General features: G+C 39.3%; 2 protein-coding genes and 1 long non-coding RNA gene across 3 annotated transcripts; 1 reads left to right on the top strand and 2 right to left on the bottom strand.

The window, feature by feature from the left end:
* Positions 1–366: 366 nt before the first annotated feature.
* On the bottom strand, positions 367–4384 carry LOC106393026. Its single transcript, XM_048755616.1, has 4 exons — positions 4287–4384; positions 1764–2029; positions 1064–1680; positions 367–990 (listed from the first exon to the last, which is right to left on the bottom strand). The coding sequence occupies exons 1-4, from the start codon at positions 4382–4384 to the stop codon at positions 367–369; spliced, it is 1605 nt and encodes a 534-aa protein (XP_048611573.1).
* Positions 4385–7547: 3163 nt separating this feature from the next.
* On the bottom strand, positions 7548–9757 carry LOC125585900. Its single transcript, XM_048755614.1, has 2 exons — positions 8431–9757; positions 7548–8242 (listed from the first exon to the last, which is right to left on the bottom strand). Exons 1-2 carry the CDS (start codon positions 9755–9757, stop codon positions 7548–7550), a joined length of 2022 nt encoding a protein of 673 aa, XP_048611571.1.
* Positions 9758–19979: 10222 nt separating this feature from the next.
* Positions 19980–21255, top strand: LOC125586407. The gene is made up of 2 exons (XR_007322929.1): positions 19980–20709; positions 20823–21255. It is a non-coding gene; the product is annotated as an uncharacterized LOC125586407 (long non-coding RNA).
* Positions 21256–24432: the final 3177 nt, after the last annotated feature.

Genomic DNA, 24432 nt, shown 5'->3' with positions numbered 1-24432 from the left:
CGAAGAACTTCTGTGAGCGCTTCGCTCACGTCTCCGGATCGAATGTGTTCCGCATTAACTTTACCAGTTTGAGTTCGCACCTTGTCGGAATCGCGAGAGTTTGATCTTCTTGAAGCCATGTTCCGTTGACGAGCAAAAAAAAAAAATTAAACGACACACTATGGTAAGTCTCAGAACAAAGCAAAGCTTTATAAGGATCAAGGCCTCGTTGTATCTCAACGACCTAAACAACGAAAATCTTGAGGGTTAAGGAAACAAAGATATTCCAAAACATTATGCTTATCCGTTAAGAATATCCAAGATATCACGATCAGAGATCGCGAAAAACAAAAGATACTAAACGAATAAAAATGAAAAAAAAATATTTTAACTAGTAATGGAATTATCGGGGACAGACGACCCCCCGATTTGATCCGCCAAATCATTTGAGACTTGAGGAAGATCAAGCTCGGAGATCGACCAATCCAGCACGGCGGCTGAAGCGACGAGATCCTCACAATCTCCTTCCATCTCCTTTAAACGAGCAAGCTCAGCGTCCACAGTCAGACCCCCATCCTTGAGCTCGTTCAGAAGATCAATGTTGGTGATCACTTCTTGCAGCTGGATCTCAGCAGACACTTCCTTCTTCTTGCTCGTCCATTTATCCTTCAAGGACTCAAGGATTTCCCGGTACCGGGTCGCAATAGCACGACGAGCAATACGAGAAGCACGACGAATGTCCCGATCTCTCTCGACCTCAAGCGCCGCGATTCTTGACTTTTGAGCAACCACCTGGGTCGTAAGAGCTTCGTTCTCCAGGTAAATTCTTCTCCAATCTTCAGTCAAAGCCTCGATCTGTTCAGCATCTTTCTTCCCTTCTCGCTTGGTGGCTTCGAGCTCCTTCGAAAGCCTCTTGATCTCGGAACCGATGCTCACGATCTGTTCGTCATTCCGAGAAGCCACGACGTGATCTTCCATCACCACAACGTATTCGTTAAAAGCTTCCATCACCTAAGAAGAAATCGAAATAAGCGAGTGAATACTTCGAAGCAAGTTTTCAAGGAAATTAAAGCAAGAAATGAACCTTGGAACTCGCCACCGCAACCTTGGCATAGGCTTCTTTCTCGGCTGAGGAAGCAAGAGATGGGAGACGGCAACCCGCAGACCTCATACGACCAGCGAGGGAAATTAAGTCACTTTGGGCAGCAAACAAAGAACCATATCCCTTAGGAGAAAACCTATGGTGAGATGAACCGGGCAAGACACCCTCTGACGATCGGTGTCGTTTGCGAGTTTTCACAACGGTCTCATCCTCCGAGCCCGGGCTCAACGAGACAGGAGGCCGCATCTCTCCCGATACGTCTTCATCGTCAGAGTCGTGAATCGAGATCATCGGAGATTTTCCAGAATATCGGCCCCTCGATGCAGACCCAGAAGTGCGGAACGACGACCTCCTCACAAGCTGTCTGGTTAATCGATCTGAAAACTGGGTCTGAACGGAAGGAGTCGCTACGACTTCACGGGAGTGTTCGGCCTCGTCCTCAGAACCCCCAACCAAAGGAGCCCTGTCGTTCCCCTCCGGCATAGCAAAAACAGCTCGAATCCGAGCTTGGTTAAACGTCGACCAATTCGAACGAACTCTCCGAAGAATCCCGATGAGACCACGAATCTCATCTGACATAGAGGAGCTTCCAGAAGTAGCTGAATCGATCAAAGGAAAACGAAAAGTTGAGTCACCAATTCCCCAAAGAGAAAAATCTACACATAGACAAAAGGAAACTAACTGATATTCTCGGCCCAACGCCGAGGAAGTCGAGAGAAGTCGAATTCACCCATGAATGCTCGATCCATCTTGAAAACAAAAAACTGTTCGCGCCACTTCTCATCACGATAAGGGATGTCCTCGATGATGTGGCGACCTGGGCACGGAGACACGAGGAAGGTACCAGGGTTCTGCTGGTTCCGCTTCACCAGAACGAGCTGTCGGAACTCACTAAGGCCAAAAGAAAGACCTTCCTCCCTAGCCCTAACCAAGAAGGCGATAAGATACCTAAAAAATTTTGGTAAGATCTGAGTGAGCGATAACCCAAGCTCCGCTAGAATCTCTAGTATCGGCTCCGGAATCGGGAAGATAAGACCACAAGTGTAACACCCCCGAACCGTTCTAGGCATAGGTCGAACCACCGGCCAACAATCAAACAAGAACATGACCGACGACCCGACCATCTACCGAGATTCGGGAGCGCTACATGACGGGTTAACGGGCAATCCAGCCAAAGTTACAAAAAGTGCAATTCGTAACTAGGCCAGGCCGCCCACTAACATGTCCCGTCAGACCAAAGCCTAAGGCTTCTCAACCCGTACTCCGATCTGACGTTGTGTTAGCTCGGACAAGCTAATATCACAACAACAAGGCATTTGCACAAAACATTTATCTTATATAATATCTGGTTACAATACACAAAATATTATATAAGTGGTGGCATGCCAAGAAAGCGAAAGTACATACTTATAGTCTGAAAGCGTCTTAAGCAAAAAGATGCAAATCTACACCAGCCAGCCAAGCCTCCCGCAACCTCTACAAGCTCGCTACTGGTCACCTGAAACAACAACGAGTGAGGAGTGAGTAATCTAGCATTACTCAGCGAGTTACAATCCCCAACTAACAAATACAACCCCTCGCTATCCCACCCCAAACAATCTAAAGCGAGAGGTTCACCTAACAACACAACTCAATAACAATAAGCAATATCAGAAATACGCAGCTGGAAAAAGATAGTAAGATAACTAGCAATATGCTAATTACTAGCTCAACACCAAACTCAAACTCGACTTAAACCAGGGTTCAATAACCCGAAAAACAATATAATATATATAACAAACTCGGGCCCTGGTGACGTTATGTTCCTCCTTCACTACCGGCAATATCCTATCTTCTTATCACAAAGGCCAGAAGAAGGAACTTTCAACCGACCGCGGCCCACAGTCCTTCGGGTCACCGCGCGACAGTCCACAGTCCTTCGGGTTACTGCCACATTACACCGTCGTGTAATACTCAGCCATAGGACATGACCCCGTTCATCTGAGTCTTCCCGATCCAGCGAATAAGGGGTTTCCTTGAACCCACCGGGTACGAGGTCTGAAGGAACACTAACTCACCCCAATATGCCTAGCGTTGTGGGTTACGCAAATGCTGTCGGCCAATATACGATTAATACTAAACCCGATAAAAATAACACAAGGTTCCTAGTATTAATCACCACACAATCAACACATTCCACCTCAAACATGCCTAGCATTGTGGGTTACACAAATGCTATATGGCCAAAATATGATTAATACTAAACCCGGTAAAAATAACACAAGGTTTCTAGTATTAATCGCAAATTAACACAATCAATCATATTCCAGAATCTAGCATAAAGACTAATTCCAGAATACCTAACTATCCACAACTTAGCGATATCATCTAATCATTCCGCATTCGCTAACTAACCAATCAATCTAACCATTAGCATGCTACTACGGTTCTCAAACAATAACAAGCATGCCATCAACTCAATCAACATAACCTCAATTATTCAAACCGTTACTCAGTTAGACCCGGCCACCTACCATGATCCAACTTCCAAGTAACGGGACCCTGCATGAAAACAACTCAGTAATCAATCGATTATAACTCACAGTTTTTGGTTGACCGTGGCCTTGACCCCAAACCCGACTTCTGCGATCCGAACCCTTTCTCGACCTTCTCAAGCAGATCCACGTCCAGACTGGTCTTGAACTGGTATTCACTATATCTGATCTCCCTTCACTTGAACAGAACCTTCTCCAGGTGCTGACTCAAAATCGGCAGAATAACAGTTCTCGAAAACTGCCTAAATCGCTCGAAAACTATCGAAACTCGATCTTTCTTTCTTTGCTTTCTCTCTCACGTTTTGAACTGCCTTTCAAGTGTTCTGAATGTGTTCAAATGAGAGGGGGTCATGGGCTATTTATAGGAAACAGCAACCAATCAGGAACAAGCCGTGTGGCAGCCCGTGTCTCGCTTCGCATGGCTCCGGATGCATGCGCGGCGGCACCTCGTGCTCCACATGGCTAGATGCATGTCTCGGTCTCATGCAGGATGACACCACGCCCTCTACCTGTCTGGATGTATGGCCTGGCACCATGCAAGGAGACCCCACGTCCTCCACATGTCTGGCCGCATGGCCTGGTCGCATGCATCGCAACACCTCGTGCTTGGCCGTTCCACCTCGAGCTTCTATGTGTTACTCCGCATGCTGTGATCATTTTTACTGCAACACCTCATGCTTCTCTTGCTTCTATTGCCACATACCATACCAGGCAGTTGCCACCACGTCCTGATCTCATAGATCGAGCCACCTCGAGCTTCTCGGTCCATTCGTCCAATTTTGGCCTTTCCGGTGAATTTTTCGTCCCGCGATCAATCCCAATATTTTTCGACGCCCGTTCTGATGATCTGATTATTTTTAATAAACTCCAAATGAATCCTGACTTGATGGAAAATATTTCCCTAGTTTCCGGCTTCTTCGAAAAATTCCATAATACCGAAATTAGGGTTTTTCGCCCAATTTCCGGTCTTCCTGTTGTGCTTCCAAAAGTGTTATGCTTCCAAAAGTGTTATGCTTCAAACGTCCTTTGAGTAAATATACCACATTGTCTAACCATTGTCTAGTAGGATACTTGACTCATGGTTCAGACAAAAACAATCTGATCGTCCGCGACTCGACCACCCAAAAGATACTCGACCATTTTTTTTTTCTTATGGGTTTCTACATTCTCCCCTCCTTAACAGAATTCATCCTCGAATTCTAAGGTTCTGAGGGGCCTCTTTCTTCCATCACAACATCCTCTCGGAAGAACTCCGGGTGATCGGTTTTAAATCGCGCTTCATTATCCCAAGTAACATGAATCCTGTTTTGTCTTCCCCAGAACACTTGTACTTGAGCAATCTCACGATTCTTCAGCTTCCGAATACGCCGTTCTCCCAATCTGATTGGTCCTTCCAGATACGTAAGGTTTGTCCTCAACTCCTCTAGTCTCTCGGGTTCAACAATACTTGGATCCCGTATATGTTTCCGAAGCATGGAAACATGAAATACAGGATGTAGATGCATATCCACTGGCAGATCCAAACGGTAAGCTACCTCACCAACTTTCCCGATGATCTTGTACGGATCAATGAACCTGACCGCAAGTTTCCCGACCTTGCCAAATCTGTCCTTCCCTTTCTGTGCAGTAACCTTCAAATAGACCCAATCTCCTATCTCGAAAGTTACCTCTCTTCTTGACTGGTCTGCGTACTTCTTCTGACGGTCCTGAGCCTTCTTCATGTTGGCCTGAATGGTCTCCAACTTAATTATGGTCTCCTGAACGATAGGTGACCCAAACATTCTTCTTTTGCCCACTTCCGTCCAACACATAAGTGTTTTGCATGGCCTTCCGTATAACGCTTCATAAGGTGACATCCCTATGCTCGAATGATGACTATTGTTATACGAGAACTCGACCAACGGTAAATGCTTCTCCCAAGTTCCTGCCCAATCGAGAATACACATCCGAAGCATGTCCTCAATGGTCTGAATGGTTCTCTCTATTTGGCCATCTATTTCTGGATGGAACGTCGTACTTCTAAATAGTTTAGTTCCCAAGGCTTCTTGCAGTGCTTCCCAGAATGATGCCGTGAACCTTGGATCGCGATCTGAGATGATGTCTGAGGGTACACCATGTAACTTCACAATTTGGTCGATGTACAGCTCAGCCAACACTTCAACTTTATTAGTGTCCCGCATAGGCAACAAGTGTGTAACCTTGGTTAACCTATCCACAATCACCCATATCGAGTTGTTCGATCTACCTGGAGCAGTGGGTAATCCAGTGATGAAATCCATGGAAATAGAGTCCCATTTCCATTGAGGTATCGGAAGACTCTGCAATAATCCTTCTGGAACTTGATGTTCGACCTTGACTTGTTGACAAGTTGCACACTGCACGACCCATTGCGCTACTGATCTCTTCATTCCCGGCCAATGATAGTATCTTCTCACGTCTCGGTACATCTTAGAACTTCCAGGATGGATACTAAGTAAAGAATGATGAGCAATCCTTAGTATCTCATCTCTCAGCCCTTGTCCTTTAGGAACCGTGATCCTCCCATTAATTAGCAAGGTTCCATCCTCCGCCAAGTAGTATCCAGCACTATTTGGCCCACCTTGTCCTTTTAGTTCCTCAGCAATCTTCAATAGCTTCTCATCCTTAATTTGTTCTTCTCGAATTCTCTGAATCAAGCTGGCCTGGTTCACCGCTTGAAGTCCCAATGGCTCGCTCGCTTGCCCTTCCAAAACGACCAACTTTACTTGTTTCAATTCTTGGTTCAACAGCTCCACTTCTTTCTGTAAATCTGCGTCCAACTTTCTTCGACTTAAGGCGTCCGCAACAACATTCGCTTTACCAGGATGGTAGAGAATCCTTATATCGTAGTCTGCCACAAACTCCATCCACCTACGCTGGCGCAGGTTGAGATCTGGCTGAGTGAAGAGGTATTTAAGACTTTGATGGTCCGTGTATACCTCTACTTCTTCTCCATACAAGTAAGATCTCCAAATTCGCAAAGCGAACACCACAGCCGCTAACTCCAAGTCATGTGTACTGTAGTTATCCTCATGCTTCCGTAGTTGTCATGAGGCATACGCGATGACTCGCCCATCTTGCATAAGAACACAACCTAACCCAACTCGTGAAGCATCCGTGTAAACTGTGTAAGGTTTACCTTGCTCGGGCAAAGCTAACACAGGTGCGGTCGTGAGAGCTTCCTTCAACTTCTTGAAAGACTTCTCGGTTTCTTCCACCCATAAGAAAGGAACTCCTTTACCGGTAAGTTTAGTTAAAGGCTTTGCAATGGAGGAAAAGTCCTTAACAAACTTTCGATAATAGCCCGCAAGTCTGAGAAAACTCCTTACTTCCGTCACAGTGGTAGGTCGATGCCATTCCCGTATGGCTTGGACCTTTTCTGGATCAGCAGCCACGCCCTCTCCTGATACTATGTGACCCAGAAATCCTATCTCTCTATTCCAAAACGAGCACTTGCTGAACTTGGCAAATAGCTTCTGATTCTGTAACCTCTCCATAACCAGTCTCATATGCTCTTTGTGCTCCTCCTTACTTCTCGAATACACCAGGATGTCGTCAATGAAAATGATCACGAACTTGTCGAGGTAGTCGTGAAACACTTCATTCATCAGGCGCATGAAAGCCGCATGTGCGTTTGTGAGACCAAAGGGCATAACTACAAACTCGTACTGCCCATACCTCGTCCGAAACGCCGTCTTCATGATGTCTGACTTGGCAATAGGAATTTGGTGATACCCTGATGCCAAATCAATCTTCGAAAACCAACTAGCTCCCTTTAGTTGGTCTAACAACTCGTCTATCCTCGGAAGAGGATACTTATCTTTTATCGTGATGTTGTTGATACCACGATAATCGATACACAACCTCATGCTTCCGTCCTTCTTCTTCACAAATAGCACAGGAGCTCCCCAAGGTCAAGAGCTCGATCGGATGAATCCCTTTTCCAATAGATATTCCAATTGCTTCTTTAGCTCAGCCAACTCCGCTGGTGCCATCCGATATGGTGCCTTAGCTATAGGTTTTGCTTCAGGATCCAAAATAATGGTAAAGGGATTACTCCGAGGTGGAGGTAATTCCTTTAGTGGTGCAAAGATATCCTCAAACTCTTGGACCACTTCTATGTCTTCGACCTTAACTTCATCATTAGTGGCTCCTCCACTAACTGATAAGGTCACCAAATATACTTCCCCATCTTGAAACAAATCTTGTACTCTCATTGCTGCTACCAAAGACACGGTCATACTAGGACTGATTCCATAGTATACCATCTCTGGTCGTTTACCTCTGCCAAACAACAACCTTCCCTTTCCACAGTCGATCTGAACTCTGTAGCTCGATAACCAATCGATTCCAAGGATTACTTCGTACCCTTTCAAAGGCACGACTAACAGATTTGCCACAAATTCTTTCTCTTGAATGACCAATGGAACATTCTTGATACATTGATCTGCTTGAAGGGTTCGGTCTGCGGGGGTCAAGACAGCCACGTTTATCCTGTCAACCACAAAACAATCCCAAAACCGGGCAGCTACTTCAGGAGACACAAAACTATGTGTTGCCCTCGAGTCGAACAATACATGTGCGGGTTTACCAGCAACATGTATGGTTCCTGCCACAGTAACCCAATCAACAATATCTCAATCACAAAAACTAATCAAAATTCGCACAACCATCAATCATCAATCCAAAATTTCTAAACGCGCAACCTATCAAGCAATCTATACTTAACCAGCATACTAACTAGGTTCCAACAACTAAATTCCATTCAATAAACAGAGGAGGTTAAGCACCCAATACCTGTGATGGGACCGCTTGACGGTCCTGCATTGTCTGGGTTTTCTACCCCTAAGGCATAAACTCTACCTCCTAGGTTTTGCTTCTTTGGTGCTGGCTCAATAGCTGGACGGCTAGGAGGAGCTCGGATCGCGAGAGGGGTCGCAGGGATTGGCTTGTTTGGACACGACGATGCATAATGGCCCTTCCTTCCACAGAAGAAACAAGTGACATCTTCCATCCTCAGCGATGAATAACCTTGCTGTTTACTCCGTTGTCTGTTGGGACAAAACTTGGAAATGTGTCCCGGTTGATCACATATGTAACATACTCTGGTGTTACTGCGATAATTGGTTTGGTCTCCAAATTTTTGCCCTTTGCCTTTGTTAAACCTTGGACCCTTGTTGAAATTTGGTCTTCCTCCTTGGCTAAACTTGGTAGGTCCACCAGAATGCGGTATGGTCTTCCTATCAGCCTCCAATACAGTCTCAACATTAACAGCATTTTCCACCAGATCCGATAAGCTGCTAAAGTTGCTTCCAGCTAAACGACTTCCAAGCTCCGGCTTCAATTCGTACATAAAGTTACGAATCATAGTTGCTTCATCTTCACGCCCATCAAAAACGTGTCGCCTCAACCTTGTGAACTCAGATTCGTAACTCCTCACTGGCCTATCTCCTTGAACAAGGTTCATGAATTGGCGCTCCAACCGATTCTTTGCTTCTGGAGGAAAATACTTCCTCTCAAACTCTCCCTTGAACGATTCCCATGATGTGATGGTGTGTCCACGCTGCCTGTCTATACTGTCCCACCATCCTGTTGCGTCGCCTTCCAAATAGTACACCGCAATCTTCTTCTGATACTCCTCCGGACACTCCATAGCCTCAAAGTTCTTCTCCATCATAGTAATCCACTTGTCGGCTTCAATAGGATCAGATCCTCCTTTGAACTTGTAGGACCCAATGTTCTTCATGGTTGATAATAGTTTGGAAACTTCAGGGGGTTGAGTACGCATGCCTTGGTTACCAAGTGCCTCGGTCATCACGTCATGTAAAAGCTTCAGGGTGTTTTCCGCTCCTTGATCTTGTGGTCCTTCAGTGGCACGGTTCTGATCTGGCCTTGGGTGTGATTGAACGGATTGATCATGTTGATCTCTCCGGTCCCAATTACGACTTGGGCCAATACTCGCCAAACTGTCTTCCCTGTCTTCCCTCACTCTAGTCCTGTTACCGTACACAGGAAAAGATCTTGTTCTCTGCAGAGGGCTCCTATCGTGTCCAAACATCTCACTAATGCCATTTCGATCCTCTTGATCAGATCTGTAACCCAATCCTCCGCCTGTCCAATCCATACCCTCTCACCATATCCGACCTCGTCCATCATCACCTGTCCCGCGATTAGCCATCTGCACACAATCAAAAGGGTAAGTCATATTCCTACTACGGGAAGCGGCTGGTTTCCTAATCATCTTTTTGCGACTCCTTCGACTCGATAAAATCATTAAAAAGCACTTGTGTCATGCATGGACGAAACCATGCTCTGATACCACCTCTGTAACACCCCCGAACCGTTCTAGGCATAGGTCGAACCACCGGCCAACAATCAAACAAGAACATGACCGACGACCCGACCGTCTACCGAGATTCAGGAGCGCTACATGACGGGTTAACGGGTAATCCAGCCAAAGTTACAAAAAGTGCAATTCGTAACTAGGCCAGGCCGCCCACTAACACGTCCCGTCAGACCAAAGCCTAATGCTTCTCAACCCGTACTCCGATCTGACGTTGTGTTAGCTCGGACAAGCTAATATCAGAACAACAAGGCATTTGCACAAAACATTCGCTTTATTTATCTTATATAATATCTGGTTACAATACACAAAATATTATATAAGTGGTGGCATGCCAAGAAAGCGAAAGTACATACTTATAGTCTGAAAGCGTCTTAAGCAAAAAGATGCAAATCTACACCAGCCAGCCTAGCCTCCCGCGACCTCTACAAGCTCGCTACTGGTCACCTGAAACAACAACGAGTGAGGAGTGAGTAATCTAGCATTACTCAGCGAGTTACAATCCCCAACTAACAAATACAACCCCTCGCTATCCCACCCCAAACAATCTAAAGCGAGAGGTTCACCTGACAACACAACTCAATAACAATAAGCAATATCAAAAATACGCAGCTGGAAAAAGATAGTAAGATAACTAGCAATATGCTAATTACTAGCTCAACACCAAACTCAAACTCGACTTAAACCAGGGTTCAATAACCCGAAACACGATATAATATATATAACAAACTCGGGCCCTGGTGACGTTATGTTCCTCCTTCACTATCGGCAATATCCTATCTTCTTACCACAAAGGCCAGAAGAAGGAACTTTCAACCGACCGCGGCCCACAGTCCTTCGGGTCACCGCGCGACAGCCCGCAGTCCTTCGGGTCACTGCCACATTACACCGTCGTGTAATACTCAGCCATAGGACATGACCCCGTTCGTCTGAGTCTTCCCGATCCAGCGAATAAGGGGTTTCCTTGAACCCGCCGGATACGAGGTCTGAAGGAACACTAACTCACCCCAATATGCCTAGCATTGTGGGTTACACAAATGTTGTCGGCCAATATACGATTAATACTAAACCCGGTAAAAATAACACAAGGTTCCTAGTATTAATCACCACACAATCAACACATTCCACCTCAAACATGCCTAGCATTGTGGGTTACATAAATTCTATATGGCCAAAATATGATTAATACTAAACCCGGTAAAAATAACACAAGGTTCCTAGTATTAATCGCAAATTAACACAATCAATCATATTCCAGAATCTAGCATAAAGACTAATTCCAGAATACCTAACTATCCACAACTTAGCGATATCATCTAAGCATTCCGCATTCGCTAACTAACCAATCAATCTAACCATTAGCATGCTACTACGGTTCTCAAACAATAACAAGCATGCCATCAACTCAATCAACATAACCTCAATTATTCAAACCGTTACTCAGTTAGACCCGGCAACCTGCCATGATCCAACTTCCAAGTAACGGGACCCTGCATGAAAACAACTCAGCAATCAATCGATTATAACTCACAGTTTTTGGTTGACCGTGGCCTTGACCCCAAACCCGACTTCTGCGATCCGAACCCTTTCTCGACCTTCTCAAGCAGACCCACGTCCAGACTGGTCTTGAACTGGTATATACTATATCTGATCTCCCTTCACTTGAACAGAACCTTCTCCAGGTGCTGACTCAAAATCGGCAGAATAACAGTTCTCGAAAACTGCCTAAATCGCTCGAAAACTATCGAAACTCGATCTTTCTTTCTTTGCTTTCTCTCTCACGTTTTGAACTGACTTTCAAGTGTTCTGAATGTGTTCAAATGAGAGGGGTTCGTGGGCTATTTATAGGAAACAGCAACCAATCAGGAACAAGCCGTGTGGCAGCCCGTGTGTCGCTTCGCATGGCTCCGGACGCTTGCGCGGCGGCACCTCGTGCTCCACATGGCTAGCTGCATGTCTCAGTCTCATGCAGGATGACACCACGCCCTCTACATATCTGGCCGCATGGCCTGGTCGCATGCATCGCAACACCTCGTGCTTGGCCGTTCCACCTCGTGCTTCTATGTGTCACTCCGCATGCTGTGATCATTTTTACTGCAACACCTCATGCTTCTCTTGCGACATACCATGCCAGGCAGTTGCCACCACGTCCTGATCTCATAGATCGAGCCACCTCGAGCTTCTCGGTCCATTCTTCCAATTTTGGCATTTCCGGTGAATTTTTCGTCCCGCGATCAATCCCAATATTTTTCGACGCCCGTTCTGATGATCTGATTATTTTTAATAAACTCCAAATGAATCCTGACTTGATGGAAAATATTTTCCGAGTTTCCGGCTTCTTCGAAAAATTCCATAATACCGAAATTAGGGTTTTTCGCCCAATTTCCGGTCTTCCTGTTGTGCTTCCAAAAGTGTTATGCTTCAAACGTCCTTTGAGTAAATATACCACATTGTCTAACCATTGTCTAGTGGGATACTTGACTCATGGTTCAGATAAAAACAATCTGATCGTCCGCGACTCGACCACCCAAAAGATACTCGACCATTCTTTTTCTTTTTTTTTTTTTTTGGGTTTCTAGAGTGAAAGAAAGAATGAAAGATAGGCTCCGTAGTAGCCTTCTCGCACGGTTTCGGGAGTCTCATGTGTACCAGCCAAATCAAGAACGACGGAGCGATCGACCCTGTATGCCTTGTAAAGGTCCTCGAGATCGTCGGCTTTAGTAGTCGGACGAGGGAAATTGAACGACGAAGACATCTCAAGCTCAACGAACAGAGAGTTTCAGAGCAAAGGAAAGAGACGAGAAAGAGGAAACGAAATTGAAGCAAAAAGAAGATCCTCTACTTATATATAAGCCACCTTAACGGCTCTATCATCGCTATCAAGAGAAAAAATGATGACCTAGTCTTCGCCCTAGTGGCAGCTAAAATAGCTTTTACCGATTAAAATAATAATAAAAGAGAACGCGCCAACAAACGGCTTTTTCAAAAGCCATCATTAAATCAAATCCGAGTGATATCGGTTACCAAGCGACGAGACCCGGGTTAAATGATAAACGCCTCTTTTCTTTTCAATCAAATCAAAAGAGGCTGGGGGACAAATGTTGGACCCAATTTTGGGTAATACCTTAACGGGCCGCGATCAAAGACATGGGCCTTAGGGAGCCGAAGCCCATAGCAAATGATCAAGTTCGAAGAAGAGTCGTCGAGGTCGTCGGAAATCGTGGAACAAGAGACGAAGATCTCGGGGCCGTTACGAAGATCACGGGATCGACTTACTATAAAGGAGGAAGGAGGAACACGGAGGGAGACACGTTGAAAACCCTAGAGAGAGCTACACACATACATCGACCTTGTTTTCTCCTGTTCTTAGATCCTTTCTTTTACCGATCTCACTTGTGTAATTCGATCTAGTTCAACTTATTGTATTTGATTTTATTCATCAATAAAGTCCATTTTTGCCTACTGGAAATTTTTAACATTGTTGTGTTCTAAAGATATCGTTGCCTACATCTTTTGTCTTCCCTAGATCAAACTCCCGATTACTATCAAATACTTAGTGTAAATTTTAGGTTCTACACCTATTACTAGTCTACATCAGTTAAAATGGTTCAATAGTTCATATTAAAACAAGGGAAATCGTAAAAAATACCACATTTATAATATTATTATTCATGTTTACGCTAATCACTTTTAGCGAAAGTTAAAGGACATCTATAACCTAGAGTTAACTAACTAGATTTAAGGTTTACAGTTGAGGTGTGAGATAGAGTTTTTGGAATGTGAAATTTAGAATTTTAATAAATATATAAATAAATAATTTAAAAAATATAAAAAAATTTTAAAATAGTTCCAAAAATAATTTTCGATTTTCAAAAAGAAATTTTGAAAAAAACAAATTTGAAAAAGACTAAAAAAATGTATAAAAACGTTTGAATTTTAAGAAGTATAATTTGAAAACATAAAAAATTATTTTTTATTTATTTAAAAAAATATTTATTACATATATATATATAACAAGGGTATAAGAGTCTTTGCCACTTAATGATGAATGTATTTTTGAAAATACTTCTTTAGTGGTGGTAAACATAAATAATGATACTAAAAAATGTTTAAAAATGGTAAACATGAATAATGATACTAAAAAATGTTAAACATGAAAATTCCCCTTAAATATAAGTCTGAATGATACGATCCTAAGGTATGTGGTGAAGGAGAAGACTGTTCTTGCAATATATAATTGTTGTGATCAGGTTTTAACCGGTGAATAAAAATGCAGGTAGTGTGCAATAATACTTAGGGATCAAATCCATAAAGACCAAGGTTACACTACGATTCTCCGAGAGTAGAATTAAAGTAGAATAAAAGGGTGTTTGTTTATGTAACCAAATTGCACATAATGTAAAAGAGAGAATGTGAAATGATGTAAAATTATGAATAAAAAGCGTCATGTCTTGGGAAATTTTAGGAAATATAGATTGAATGATATGATTGTTTGATAGGGAATGTATTAAGAACAGTTCTAGAACTCAAATCTCTTAACTATATTAGCCTACTTATGCATTACTAAACCTTATGTATTAGAATATTAAAGAGTAACTTTTGTTGAATTTCAGATTCTAAACATGCACTAAAAATAAGTTTGATAGGTTCCCAGTTGTCCTTAACATCAACTTCCATTGGTTAAGAATATTTCGATCATCTAAGTTCTTTCAGTCATTTAATCAAACACTTTCGGTGCATTAGAAAACCTATAATCAGGAACTAGGTGATCAATCCAATCCAAGCATTAAGAACAACCTAGATGAAGACACTGCTAGATTATTCCATATTCTAACAAATCAAAATCATCATCAGTCTATGAATTTCAATGAAACCCTAAACCTAACTAATAAATTACATATACACAGCAGAAAAAAAACACACAGAGATGATGAATAATGCATAATAAAAGTAGAAATCAAAAACATGCTTCATAAATCTTCTCTAAAGGTATAGATTCGTCTTCCCAAATCTCCAAAACAAATAAGTCTGATGAAAAAAGAAAGTGTAGCTTAAACAGTGGTTGAAAATATTAGATATAGGTCTATTTTTAGTGTTGGACGAAATTTTGTGCTCTGGTTGAACCAGTAGATAGTGCAGTCTTTAGTAAAATGCGCATAACTTTTGATCTTACTGATATATTGACCTCAAACATGCGGAATTGCTAACTCAATTCTTTATCTAGTTTCTGAAGTTGAGAGAAATCTATTTGTGAGAAGCTTTCCATCCGTTGCTAAACTTCTGACATGTATACACAATTATGTATCTTTCAATGCTCCTTTACACCCAATTCGATATGTTCTGTTCTAAATCAACTTAATACCTGAAAAACTCGTAAAGGACTAAAAGACTTAAAAAACATACGAGATAAACGACTGAAAAAGGTTAGAAAGCGACAAACGCAACGTTACTTTTGTTTGTCTTCAAAAAAACATAAATCAAAATAGAAGAAAGAGGTTTGAAAACATAAGAACTCACATATCCTTCAGAACACCATCATACCATTGTCAGTTGCAAGCCACATAAAAAAGCTCCAACCTAAGAAGGTACTTCTATGTACTCAACCCAACTCATCAATCTAACCATTTTCATCCCACAACTTATAAGAGCTGTACAACTTCACCATCACTGACCTCATTTAAGAGTTTAAGGTGCAGTCTCATTGAGTGAGTATTGATCATAGGACACATGGACTCTTGCCCATTCAGCTTTTTGTTCACATAGACAGTCTTACTCTGGTTTATTTCTTCTCTTTTTTCTCACTTCTCTCAGTCGATTTCTCCCTATTTTGTAGGTCATTGTTTTATTTTTTTATCGACTGAGTTTATTGGACATGCTTCCATGATAAACCAGCATTAACGAGGGTACCCACTAAGTGCCTTATTCACTTGTTTTGGCCTTTATCCTTTTTATTTTTTATTGAAGTGAAGAGATCAGGAAACCATAATCACACAGACTAGGCTTTTCAAACCTGAACAAAGAGTCCGATACGATGTATATAAAACCCCAAGACAAGAGAATCAAGTATATTAGGTGGGAGGTCAGCTTAAGGATCCTACAAACACCCAACAAGCATAGATTCTATTGGCAGCCCCACTTAGGTGTTTTCTATGGTGTACAGTCTGCAGTCAATAACTGAAAGAATGGTCACTGAAACATCAATTAGACAGTTAGTTCCAAAAAAAAATTGTTCCCAGCTAAATTTTGACTCAATAAAACAGCAGACTCAAGACTCAAAGATAAAGAAGACAAGATGAACAAAAAATCAAGAAGAAGGTAATGAAAAGTAAGAAGAAAGAATGTTTTTTTCTAAATAGTCAAACAAGAATATCGCTTCTGATCCACCAAGAATATAGCTTCTGATAGACCAGTCTTTACAGTTCAACCTGATTTCTTCTCCATTCACATTTTTTTCTTACATCGTTGAGATGCTGAAGGATTAAGATCGATCCGATCTTTTGCGGAGATCAACAGATCTTTTGCAGAGCTCGACCGAGTTTTTGCGGAGATCGACTGATTTTTGCAGAGATTGACCAATTTTTTTTTGCGGAGATCGACGGGTCGTATATAAAAGATCGGTCTATCTAGTTTAGATTGACCAATATGTGTGGTTTTACTCAGTCTCGAGCCCGTCCGTGTTTGCTTTTTGGGCACAGATCAACCAATCCAGTGCCAAGATTGACTGATCCCATGTTTTTTTATCCGAAAAAAAGAAAACTAAACCCATAAATCAAAGATAAAGTGAAACTAAAGAGAAACATGTACATTTAGCAGTGGGTTGCCTCCCACCAAGTGATTGTTTGAAGTCATTACCTTGATTTCGGTATGGAGATCAACCTGGTTGAGAAGAGGGCCTTGCTCCAAAACAAGCTCCATAGTTTGGACATGCTAAGTTCTAGAATTCCACTCAGCAGATCCTTCATACCACTTTGTTCCTTCTCTTTGAACTAAGAACTAAGAAAAACTGTAATCTTCGAAAAAGGTTTTGAGGTTCCTTTGCATTTCACTTCGTACTCAACTGAATCTCTATCTTATTTCAGCTGAAGCAAAATCATATGACCTACTTTGATCCTTTCCGCTCTTCACTTGACTTTGGCACTAGGTTGCTCACAGGACAGAGTTGAGAGTCTTCATCAAAGACTTCCCTGACTTCTCTTTTTCCATTAACCTCTTTTCCAAGAACATCCATAGTGAAAAAATATTCATGCCTTTGTGCTGTACTGGTGGAAATCATCTTGTAAAAAAACCTTCATGTCTATGTTTGCAAATAACACTCACTTGTTATGGAGATCAGTTATTGAACCACTATAGCCATCAAAGGCCTCCCAAGAATCATTGATACAATAGACTCCTCAACCATCTCCACAACAAGAAAATCAACATGCACCAGAAAATCTCCTACTTGCACATGTAATTTTGAGATTGTACCATATGGAGTTGTCCTGGATGAGTTAGAAAAGGCAAGAGTCACCTTGAGTGGCTGAATCCTACCGACTCTCATCTTCTCTGCAATTACCTCTAACATGATATTCACATTATATCTAGAATCACACGGAGACTTCTTGAACACAAAACCAGATATGGAGCATTGAAAGACAAATTTCTCTGGATCTTCAACCTTAGGTAATACTCTCAGTGGTGCTCGTCAGTCGACGCCTCGGTAAATAGAGCTTTAATATCCTCTTAAATTTCTCTAAAGTTTTTAAAGAACATATGCAATTGATGAATCTCCCTAGAATCTTTACATGAGATCTCTTTAGGAAGCATTCTCATCTTCTTGTTAAAACATAGTAGCTTCTCTGCACTAATGTGGTCCTTCAAATATAGGTGGCATTGGGTATGGAACCTTATGAACATATGGTGGTGGTTCCACATATGGAAATTCATCCTGTTAAAATTTCTCTTGATTCTCCTTTCCAGCCTAGATTACATTGCACTGCTCTCGAGGATTTTTCTCACCTCTTCTTGGAGGAATTATGCGCAGCCTTTTTATCGACTCAGTGTTTTGAGCGACATGTGGATCAAGCTTGTCGACATGATCTGAAAGAGACTCCAATCTATTTCAAGTCTTGATACATGGTGTCTACTTTCTGATTGATGATGTCAAACTACATGCTTACATCACTGTCTTCTTTTATCTATCATTTTCTGCATCATCATCTCGACCTTAAATTCTTGAGCCAATGGAAGTGCACTTACAGTAGACTGAAAGTGAGCTCTTTCTCCAGAATCCTCACATGAGTTGACAAATTTTTAATCTCTCTGTATCAGCATGTCTATCTTTGCATTCAACTCTTCGATCTTTTAGCCTTCACACTACTGACTTATCTTATTCTATCGCATTTCTGCAGTGATCAATAGAGCTAGAAGCAAGATTTTCGATCAGTGTGTATGCGTCATCTCCAGTCTCTGTCATGAAATATCCATTGCTAGCTGAATTGAAAAGATTCTTGACATTCTAGTTGACTCCATCATAGAAGATGTTGAGGATGTGCTCCTTGGAGTGTCATGATGAGGGGTAGTCCCTGTTATACTCCTTGAACCTTTTCCATGACCTCATACATAGGCTAAGAAGGGTTCTGCTGGAAATTAATGATATTAATCTTGAGGGTAGTTGTCTTGGAATTTTTGTAGAAGCTTTCCAAGAAGATCACTCTGCAGCCATCTGAGTGCCTTGTCACTTAGAGAGAATCAAAGAGCTTGCACCTGAGGTTGTCATAAGGACTCCATTTGACATTGTTGTACTACAGATTTCCTCGAGGAACTCTATATGTTCTATTGAACTCTCTGAGGGTATTTCATGGAATAGAAGTTGGTTGACCAAAGTGATGATCTACGGCTTTATATCATAGTCATGCCCTGTAATCGGAGGAAGCTGAATCGCAGACCTATTATGGTAGAAGGCATGCAGAGTATCACAGGATCCGACAGAATGAGGCTGATGGTATTGTCACACAGCAGCAGCGTTGGTGACGTTATGCTCTTATTTGTTGTCATCCATGTCTTTCTCATGCACCTGAAACATAAAAAGAAGAAGAGAATATGAATACTAAAAATTTCATAGACTAAACTTTAGTCCTTGACTTGTAGGTAACTCTACTGGTCCCTGGAAACGGCGCCAAAAATTTGATGTGATCAGATTTTAACCACTAAATGGAAACTGCAAGTGCACAACATTGAACAGTAGTACTTAGGGATCGAATTCACAGAGACCAAAATTACACTACTATTATGCGAGGGTAGAATTAACCTAGAACAAAAGGACGTGTTTTATGTAACCAAATTGCAGAGAATGTAAAATAATGCAAACTTATGAATAAAAAGAGTCAGGTCTTGGGAAATCTCAGGAAACATAGATTAAATGATATGCTGGTTTGACATGGACTGTAATAAGAACCGTTCTAGAACTAAAATTTCTTACCTAGACTAGCCTACTTCTGCAGTACTAAACCCTATGTATAAGATTCGTAAAGACTAACTCCCGTTGAATTTCAGATTCTAGACATGCAACAAGAAAAAGTTTGATAGGTTCACAAAACTCTCTAACATCAACTTCCATTAGTTCAAAATGTTTTCCTCATCTATGTTTTTTCAGGCATTTAATCGAGAACTCTTTTGGTACATTAAACAACCGATAAAGCAGGAACTATAATATCAATCCAATTCAAGTATTAAGAACAACCTAGATGAAGAAACCGATATGATTCCCTATTCTAACAAATCAAAATCATCAATCTTTGAATTCTATTGAAACGGTTTCACTTTGCATATAACTCCAAATAAAAAAGTATTGTTGGATTTGAAATAGTTTAAGGAGGAAAAATGACTATGGGTAACTAACACGTATAGTAAGATCAAAGGAATAAGGAAGATCAGGATATCAAACCAAGATGGATCTACGGTGGTTATATCCAAAGTAAGGTACATCCTAACTATGAGTTAAAATTAGATTTCATATGAACTTTTGGATAAAGACGAGAATGTTGGTTTGAAGGAAAACAATGAATGGTACAGTTCTACAAATGAGATAAGAAGATAGTTGATGGTATATATAACGAAGACGTGTACTATTTAGAAGGAATGATTGCTAATGTTAAAACACATACGTCACTTGCAGTTCTGTCATATGAGCATGAAAGGCATGGACGTAGTTGTGACAGAAGGATACATCACATACAAAGAAGTTCAAAAACTTAAATTTTGTGAAAGTTGTACTCGAAGAAAAGGTAACAAACCTACTTTTATAGCAAATTATCGCATTTTCCAAAATAATTTTTATATAAGTAGTTTCTTAAGAATCTTTCCATAAATAACCCTCTCTCTCTCTTAAAACTTGCTCTGCCTTCTCTCCTCTATCTGATCTTCTTCTTAGTTTTATTTGTTTTTTTGTTTGTGGATGGTAGTTTGGATCGTGTTGAAGATCGTGCACGTTTGTTTCAAAGGAAAAACCTTTATGGTGTGGCTGAAAGATAAATTTGATTGGGATCCTTCCGATCTGTTTTTGTCGGTTCCGGATCTTTATGTTCCATGGTGTAGCTCGCCTCTAGTTTTCTTGCTCAAAGATCTAACATGCATGTATTCTGTTCGGTGACATTGATCTTTACTCTTGCACTTCTTAATGGTCTTCAGCTTTGGTGGTTCCTCGTTGGATCCAAGCTCCCTCTCGTCCTTGATTGATCTCTGAGCTAAGTCAGGTTTTGTTCTGTTTTATGGTCTCGGTTTCGAGATTAGATTGGTTTGGATTTGGAATATGTATTGCTCCTTCTCTTTTCTCCAGAGATTTGAATGGGGTCTCGTTTCTTTGTAGTGTTTTTTCCTTGGCGTTCCCTTGTCGTTCTCTTGTCGACATCGCCTCTACCTGAAGGCCAGATCTTGAAGTCGTTTTTCTATTGATTGCGCTCTCTCACTATAGGGGAGGTCTCAGTTATCAATATGATTGGATAACTTTACCAGTTAATTTCAAGGGGTTCGGGATGTTCTGCTAGATTAGTTTAAAGCCTCTTCGTTTTAAGGCGATTTGAAGTGTTTATAGTATGGTTCTATCTCTTGTTTGTGTTGATGTAGTATGTCTGGTTTTCCTTGTTTGGACTAATGGTTTCCGGGAAACATAGTTTCGCCGGCAAAGTCTCCGGAGATGTCTCCGTGTCTGCCGGCTTTATGTGTGTATTTATTGTATTCCACCAATGTATTATACCTTGTTCAATATATAATCTTCAGTATTAAAAAAGTAGTTTCTTAAATGTTCATCTCCTGATCATAATGGTTATCACATTAATTAATATAAATGTTTATTTTATTTATTAGGGTTTTTAGCGATAATATTCTGCAACTATCTCTATTATTAAAATAGAAGTATCCATTTGAAAATGTTCTTACTTCATTAATTAAACTTTTTTTTTCTTATCTTTTTCAGTTGTATTTATGAAATATCCTAAAACGAATAAAACTGCTTAATTTATTACTTGTTTTTTCAGTTACATTAATGAAATATGCTTAAATGAATTTAAACTTCATATTTTATTGTTTGTCTTTTTCAGTTACCTTAATGAACTATCCTTAAATAAATTTGGACATAATGTCATTTAATCAACCAAAAAAACTTATAAATTATCCTTACGTACATAATTTTAATAATGAAGATTTTTAAAAATGTGCATCATTAAAATGTTACCTAAAACATGTAGCACAAATATATAACATGCATCAATAAAACTAGAATTTGATTCACACAATTGTAAGGATATTATTTTCAGTTGATTAAATTTAAAAATAATTATTTATTCAAAAAATATTTAAGAATGTCTATGTTTTTAAAAATTATATGGTATTATTTGCGTATAACTCATTTGTCATTTGATAAATTGTTAGAAAGAAAATTTTAGCATAATATAACTTAGTTGTCATTTGCTAAATTTATGGTTTATATTTATATTTTTTATTATTTAATTATAATATTTTCATTTTATATCTGAAAGATAAATGAATTTTCTTTCAAACAATATTTTTGTAAATGTATTTTTTAAAAAATAATCAATTAAAATTGTTATTATCATTGAATATCATTATTTTTTGACATAATTTGAGTTTCCGTTTACATCAAAATTTATCAAATTTTAGGATAATTTTAATTTAAAATGTAATTTTCATATTTTTCAAACAAATTCTAAAATTATTTTTTAAATATTTTGTTATAATTGTTAAAAAAATATTGAGTTGCATTTCAAATAAAAAGGTAAAGATATTAAAAATATTCTAATTAAAATATGTAAAATTTAATATAGTAAGGAAATGGTCAAAAAAAAATTATACATAAAATAATCATGATTTTTGTTAACTGGGCGGATCATTATTTATATGATATCGCACACGAAAGAAAAATTTCTGTTTTTAAAATTATCTAATTAACTCTATACTCATTTTTTTTATATTTGTTATATGATATCACACATTCGTAAAAAAATAGATAGTTTAAGATAAAAAACAAATATTTACTTAATGATTATAATATGAACGAATATTACAAATACATCATTTAATAAAATAAATAATTAAAAACTGAAAATTCATATCCGCGTTAGCGCGCGGATCAGGATCTAGTTTTGAATTAAAAAAAGATGTCTTTCTATTAATTTTTAATGTTTTAAATCATCATTTATATACTCTCCATCTTTAATGCGGTCTATTTTAGATGGAAAACAGTTATAATGATACAATTATTTCAGGGATTTTATCACTAAACTACATGTTTTTTTCTCGTTTTATGCTTTTAATATATTGAAGTTTTAGACAACTGTTTGTAAGTTAAGAATTTAAACATTTAAAAAATTGATTCAAAATATAATTGAACGATTTTACCACAAAACTTTTTTTTATCATTGGTGTCAAAAGTTTATGCTTGGTTTTAGAATACAATATAGCTGGACGGGCATGTGGCGCCACGGGGTAAGAAGTAAAACATTGTTGGTGACTACTGACTTGTGGTGCTGTGGCGATAGTGGGCCCCACTGGATATCCACTTCGCCGCATCTCACGGACTTACATCGTAAGTGTGACCTATGCTCCAATGGCCTCATCCTCATCTCCTCACCGACGAATTCACCGTAAAACCTTCTTTTGAGAAGTAAAAATAAAACAGAGCTGGCGAGTTTACAATTGGAACTTTTGTTTCCTTCCACAGTTTCTGTTTTAGACATATAAAGATGTAAAAGAAAAACACCCCCATTTCAATCCCTTAATAAAAGTCCCATAAAAGTAATATAAATTTTTGCTAAAAGAATTATTTACATGTACATTTTGGTAGGTTTATTTGTATTAGCAACTAATATTTCCGTTTATGGAAGCTTTTATTTATTATTCAAAATTTATTTAACCCACTAAGGGTCTGACTGGTTCAAACGCAGCGGTTGCAGTTGCAGGTGTTTGCAGATGCGGGGTAGTTGTGGTTTCTAGTGGTTTTAAAAGATTTGTACGATTGGTTCTGCGGTTAAAAATTATTGCGTTTGCGGGATATTTACGACTGGTTAACTACCAAATGCAGCAGCGGTTAAATAATAAATTAACAATATTTACATTTTATATAATTATTAAAATATAAAAAATCATAATATTATAATAAATATAAAAGTTATATTTAGAAAGTTATAGTTTTAAATTTTAAAAAATTATTGAAAATATTTTTATTTTAAAATTTTATAATATTAATTAATATATAATAGATATATTTTAGTATTTTTATAATTCCAATTTAAAATTTTTTTTTTATTTTTATTTTTGTATGTATATTGTTTTTTAAAAAAATTGTCTTCCCTCAGCCGTCCGCAACTGCAAACGCAAACGCTAGCTGGAACCAGCTTTTGAATTTATGAGATTTAGAACCGTTTGAATCGGTTTAGAGCGGTTTGAGTGATTGTTGCAAAACGCCAACAACCACTATCAACTGAAAAAAACTGCGTTTGCGCGTGGTATCGGGGGAACCACTTATACCCTAAATTATACACAATTGCGTTTATTCACAATTCATGATTTTAGAAAATAAATATAAGTGATGACTGTTTGTACTAGTTTTTAGTTTTTGGTTTTTGGTTTTAGATTTTAGCTTTTTGTTTTTCATTTTTAGTTTTTTATTTTTAATTTTCAATTTTTGGTTTTGGTTTGGGGAATTTTCATGTTTTCCACTTTCATGGTACTATTATTCATCTTTACCACCATTAAGGAGACATTTTCAAAAATACATTTTTTATTAAGTGGCAAAAGACTCTTATACTCTTGTTCTATATATATATATATAATAAATAACTATTTAAATAAATAAAATAATAAATAAAAAATTTATATTGTCGAATTACACTTTTTCAAATTCGAACTTTTTTATAAATTTTCTTTTTTGAATTTTTTTCGATTTTGTTTTTTAAAAATTT

Source organism: Brassica napus, chromosome C4, assembly GCF_020379485.1.
Source record: "Brassica napus cultivar Da-Ae chromosome C4, Da-Ae, whole genome shotgun sequence".
In the NCBI taxonomy this organism is placed as follows: domain Eukaryota; kingdom Viridiplantae; phylum Streptophyta; class Magnoliopsida; order Brassicales; family Brassicaceae; genus Brassica; species Brassica napus.
This window is presented reverse-complemented; position numbering and strand designations above follow the sequence as displayed.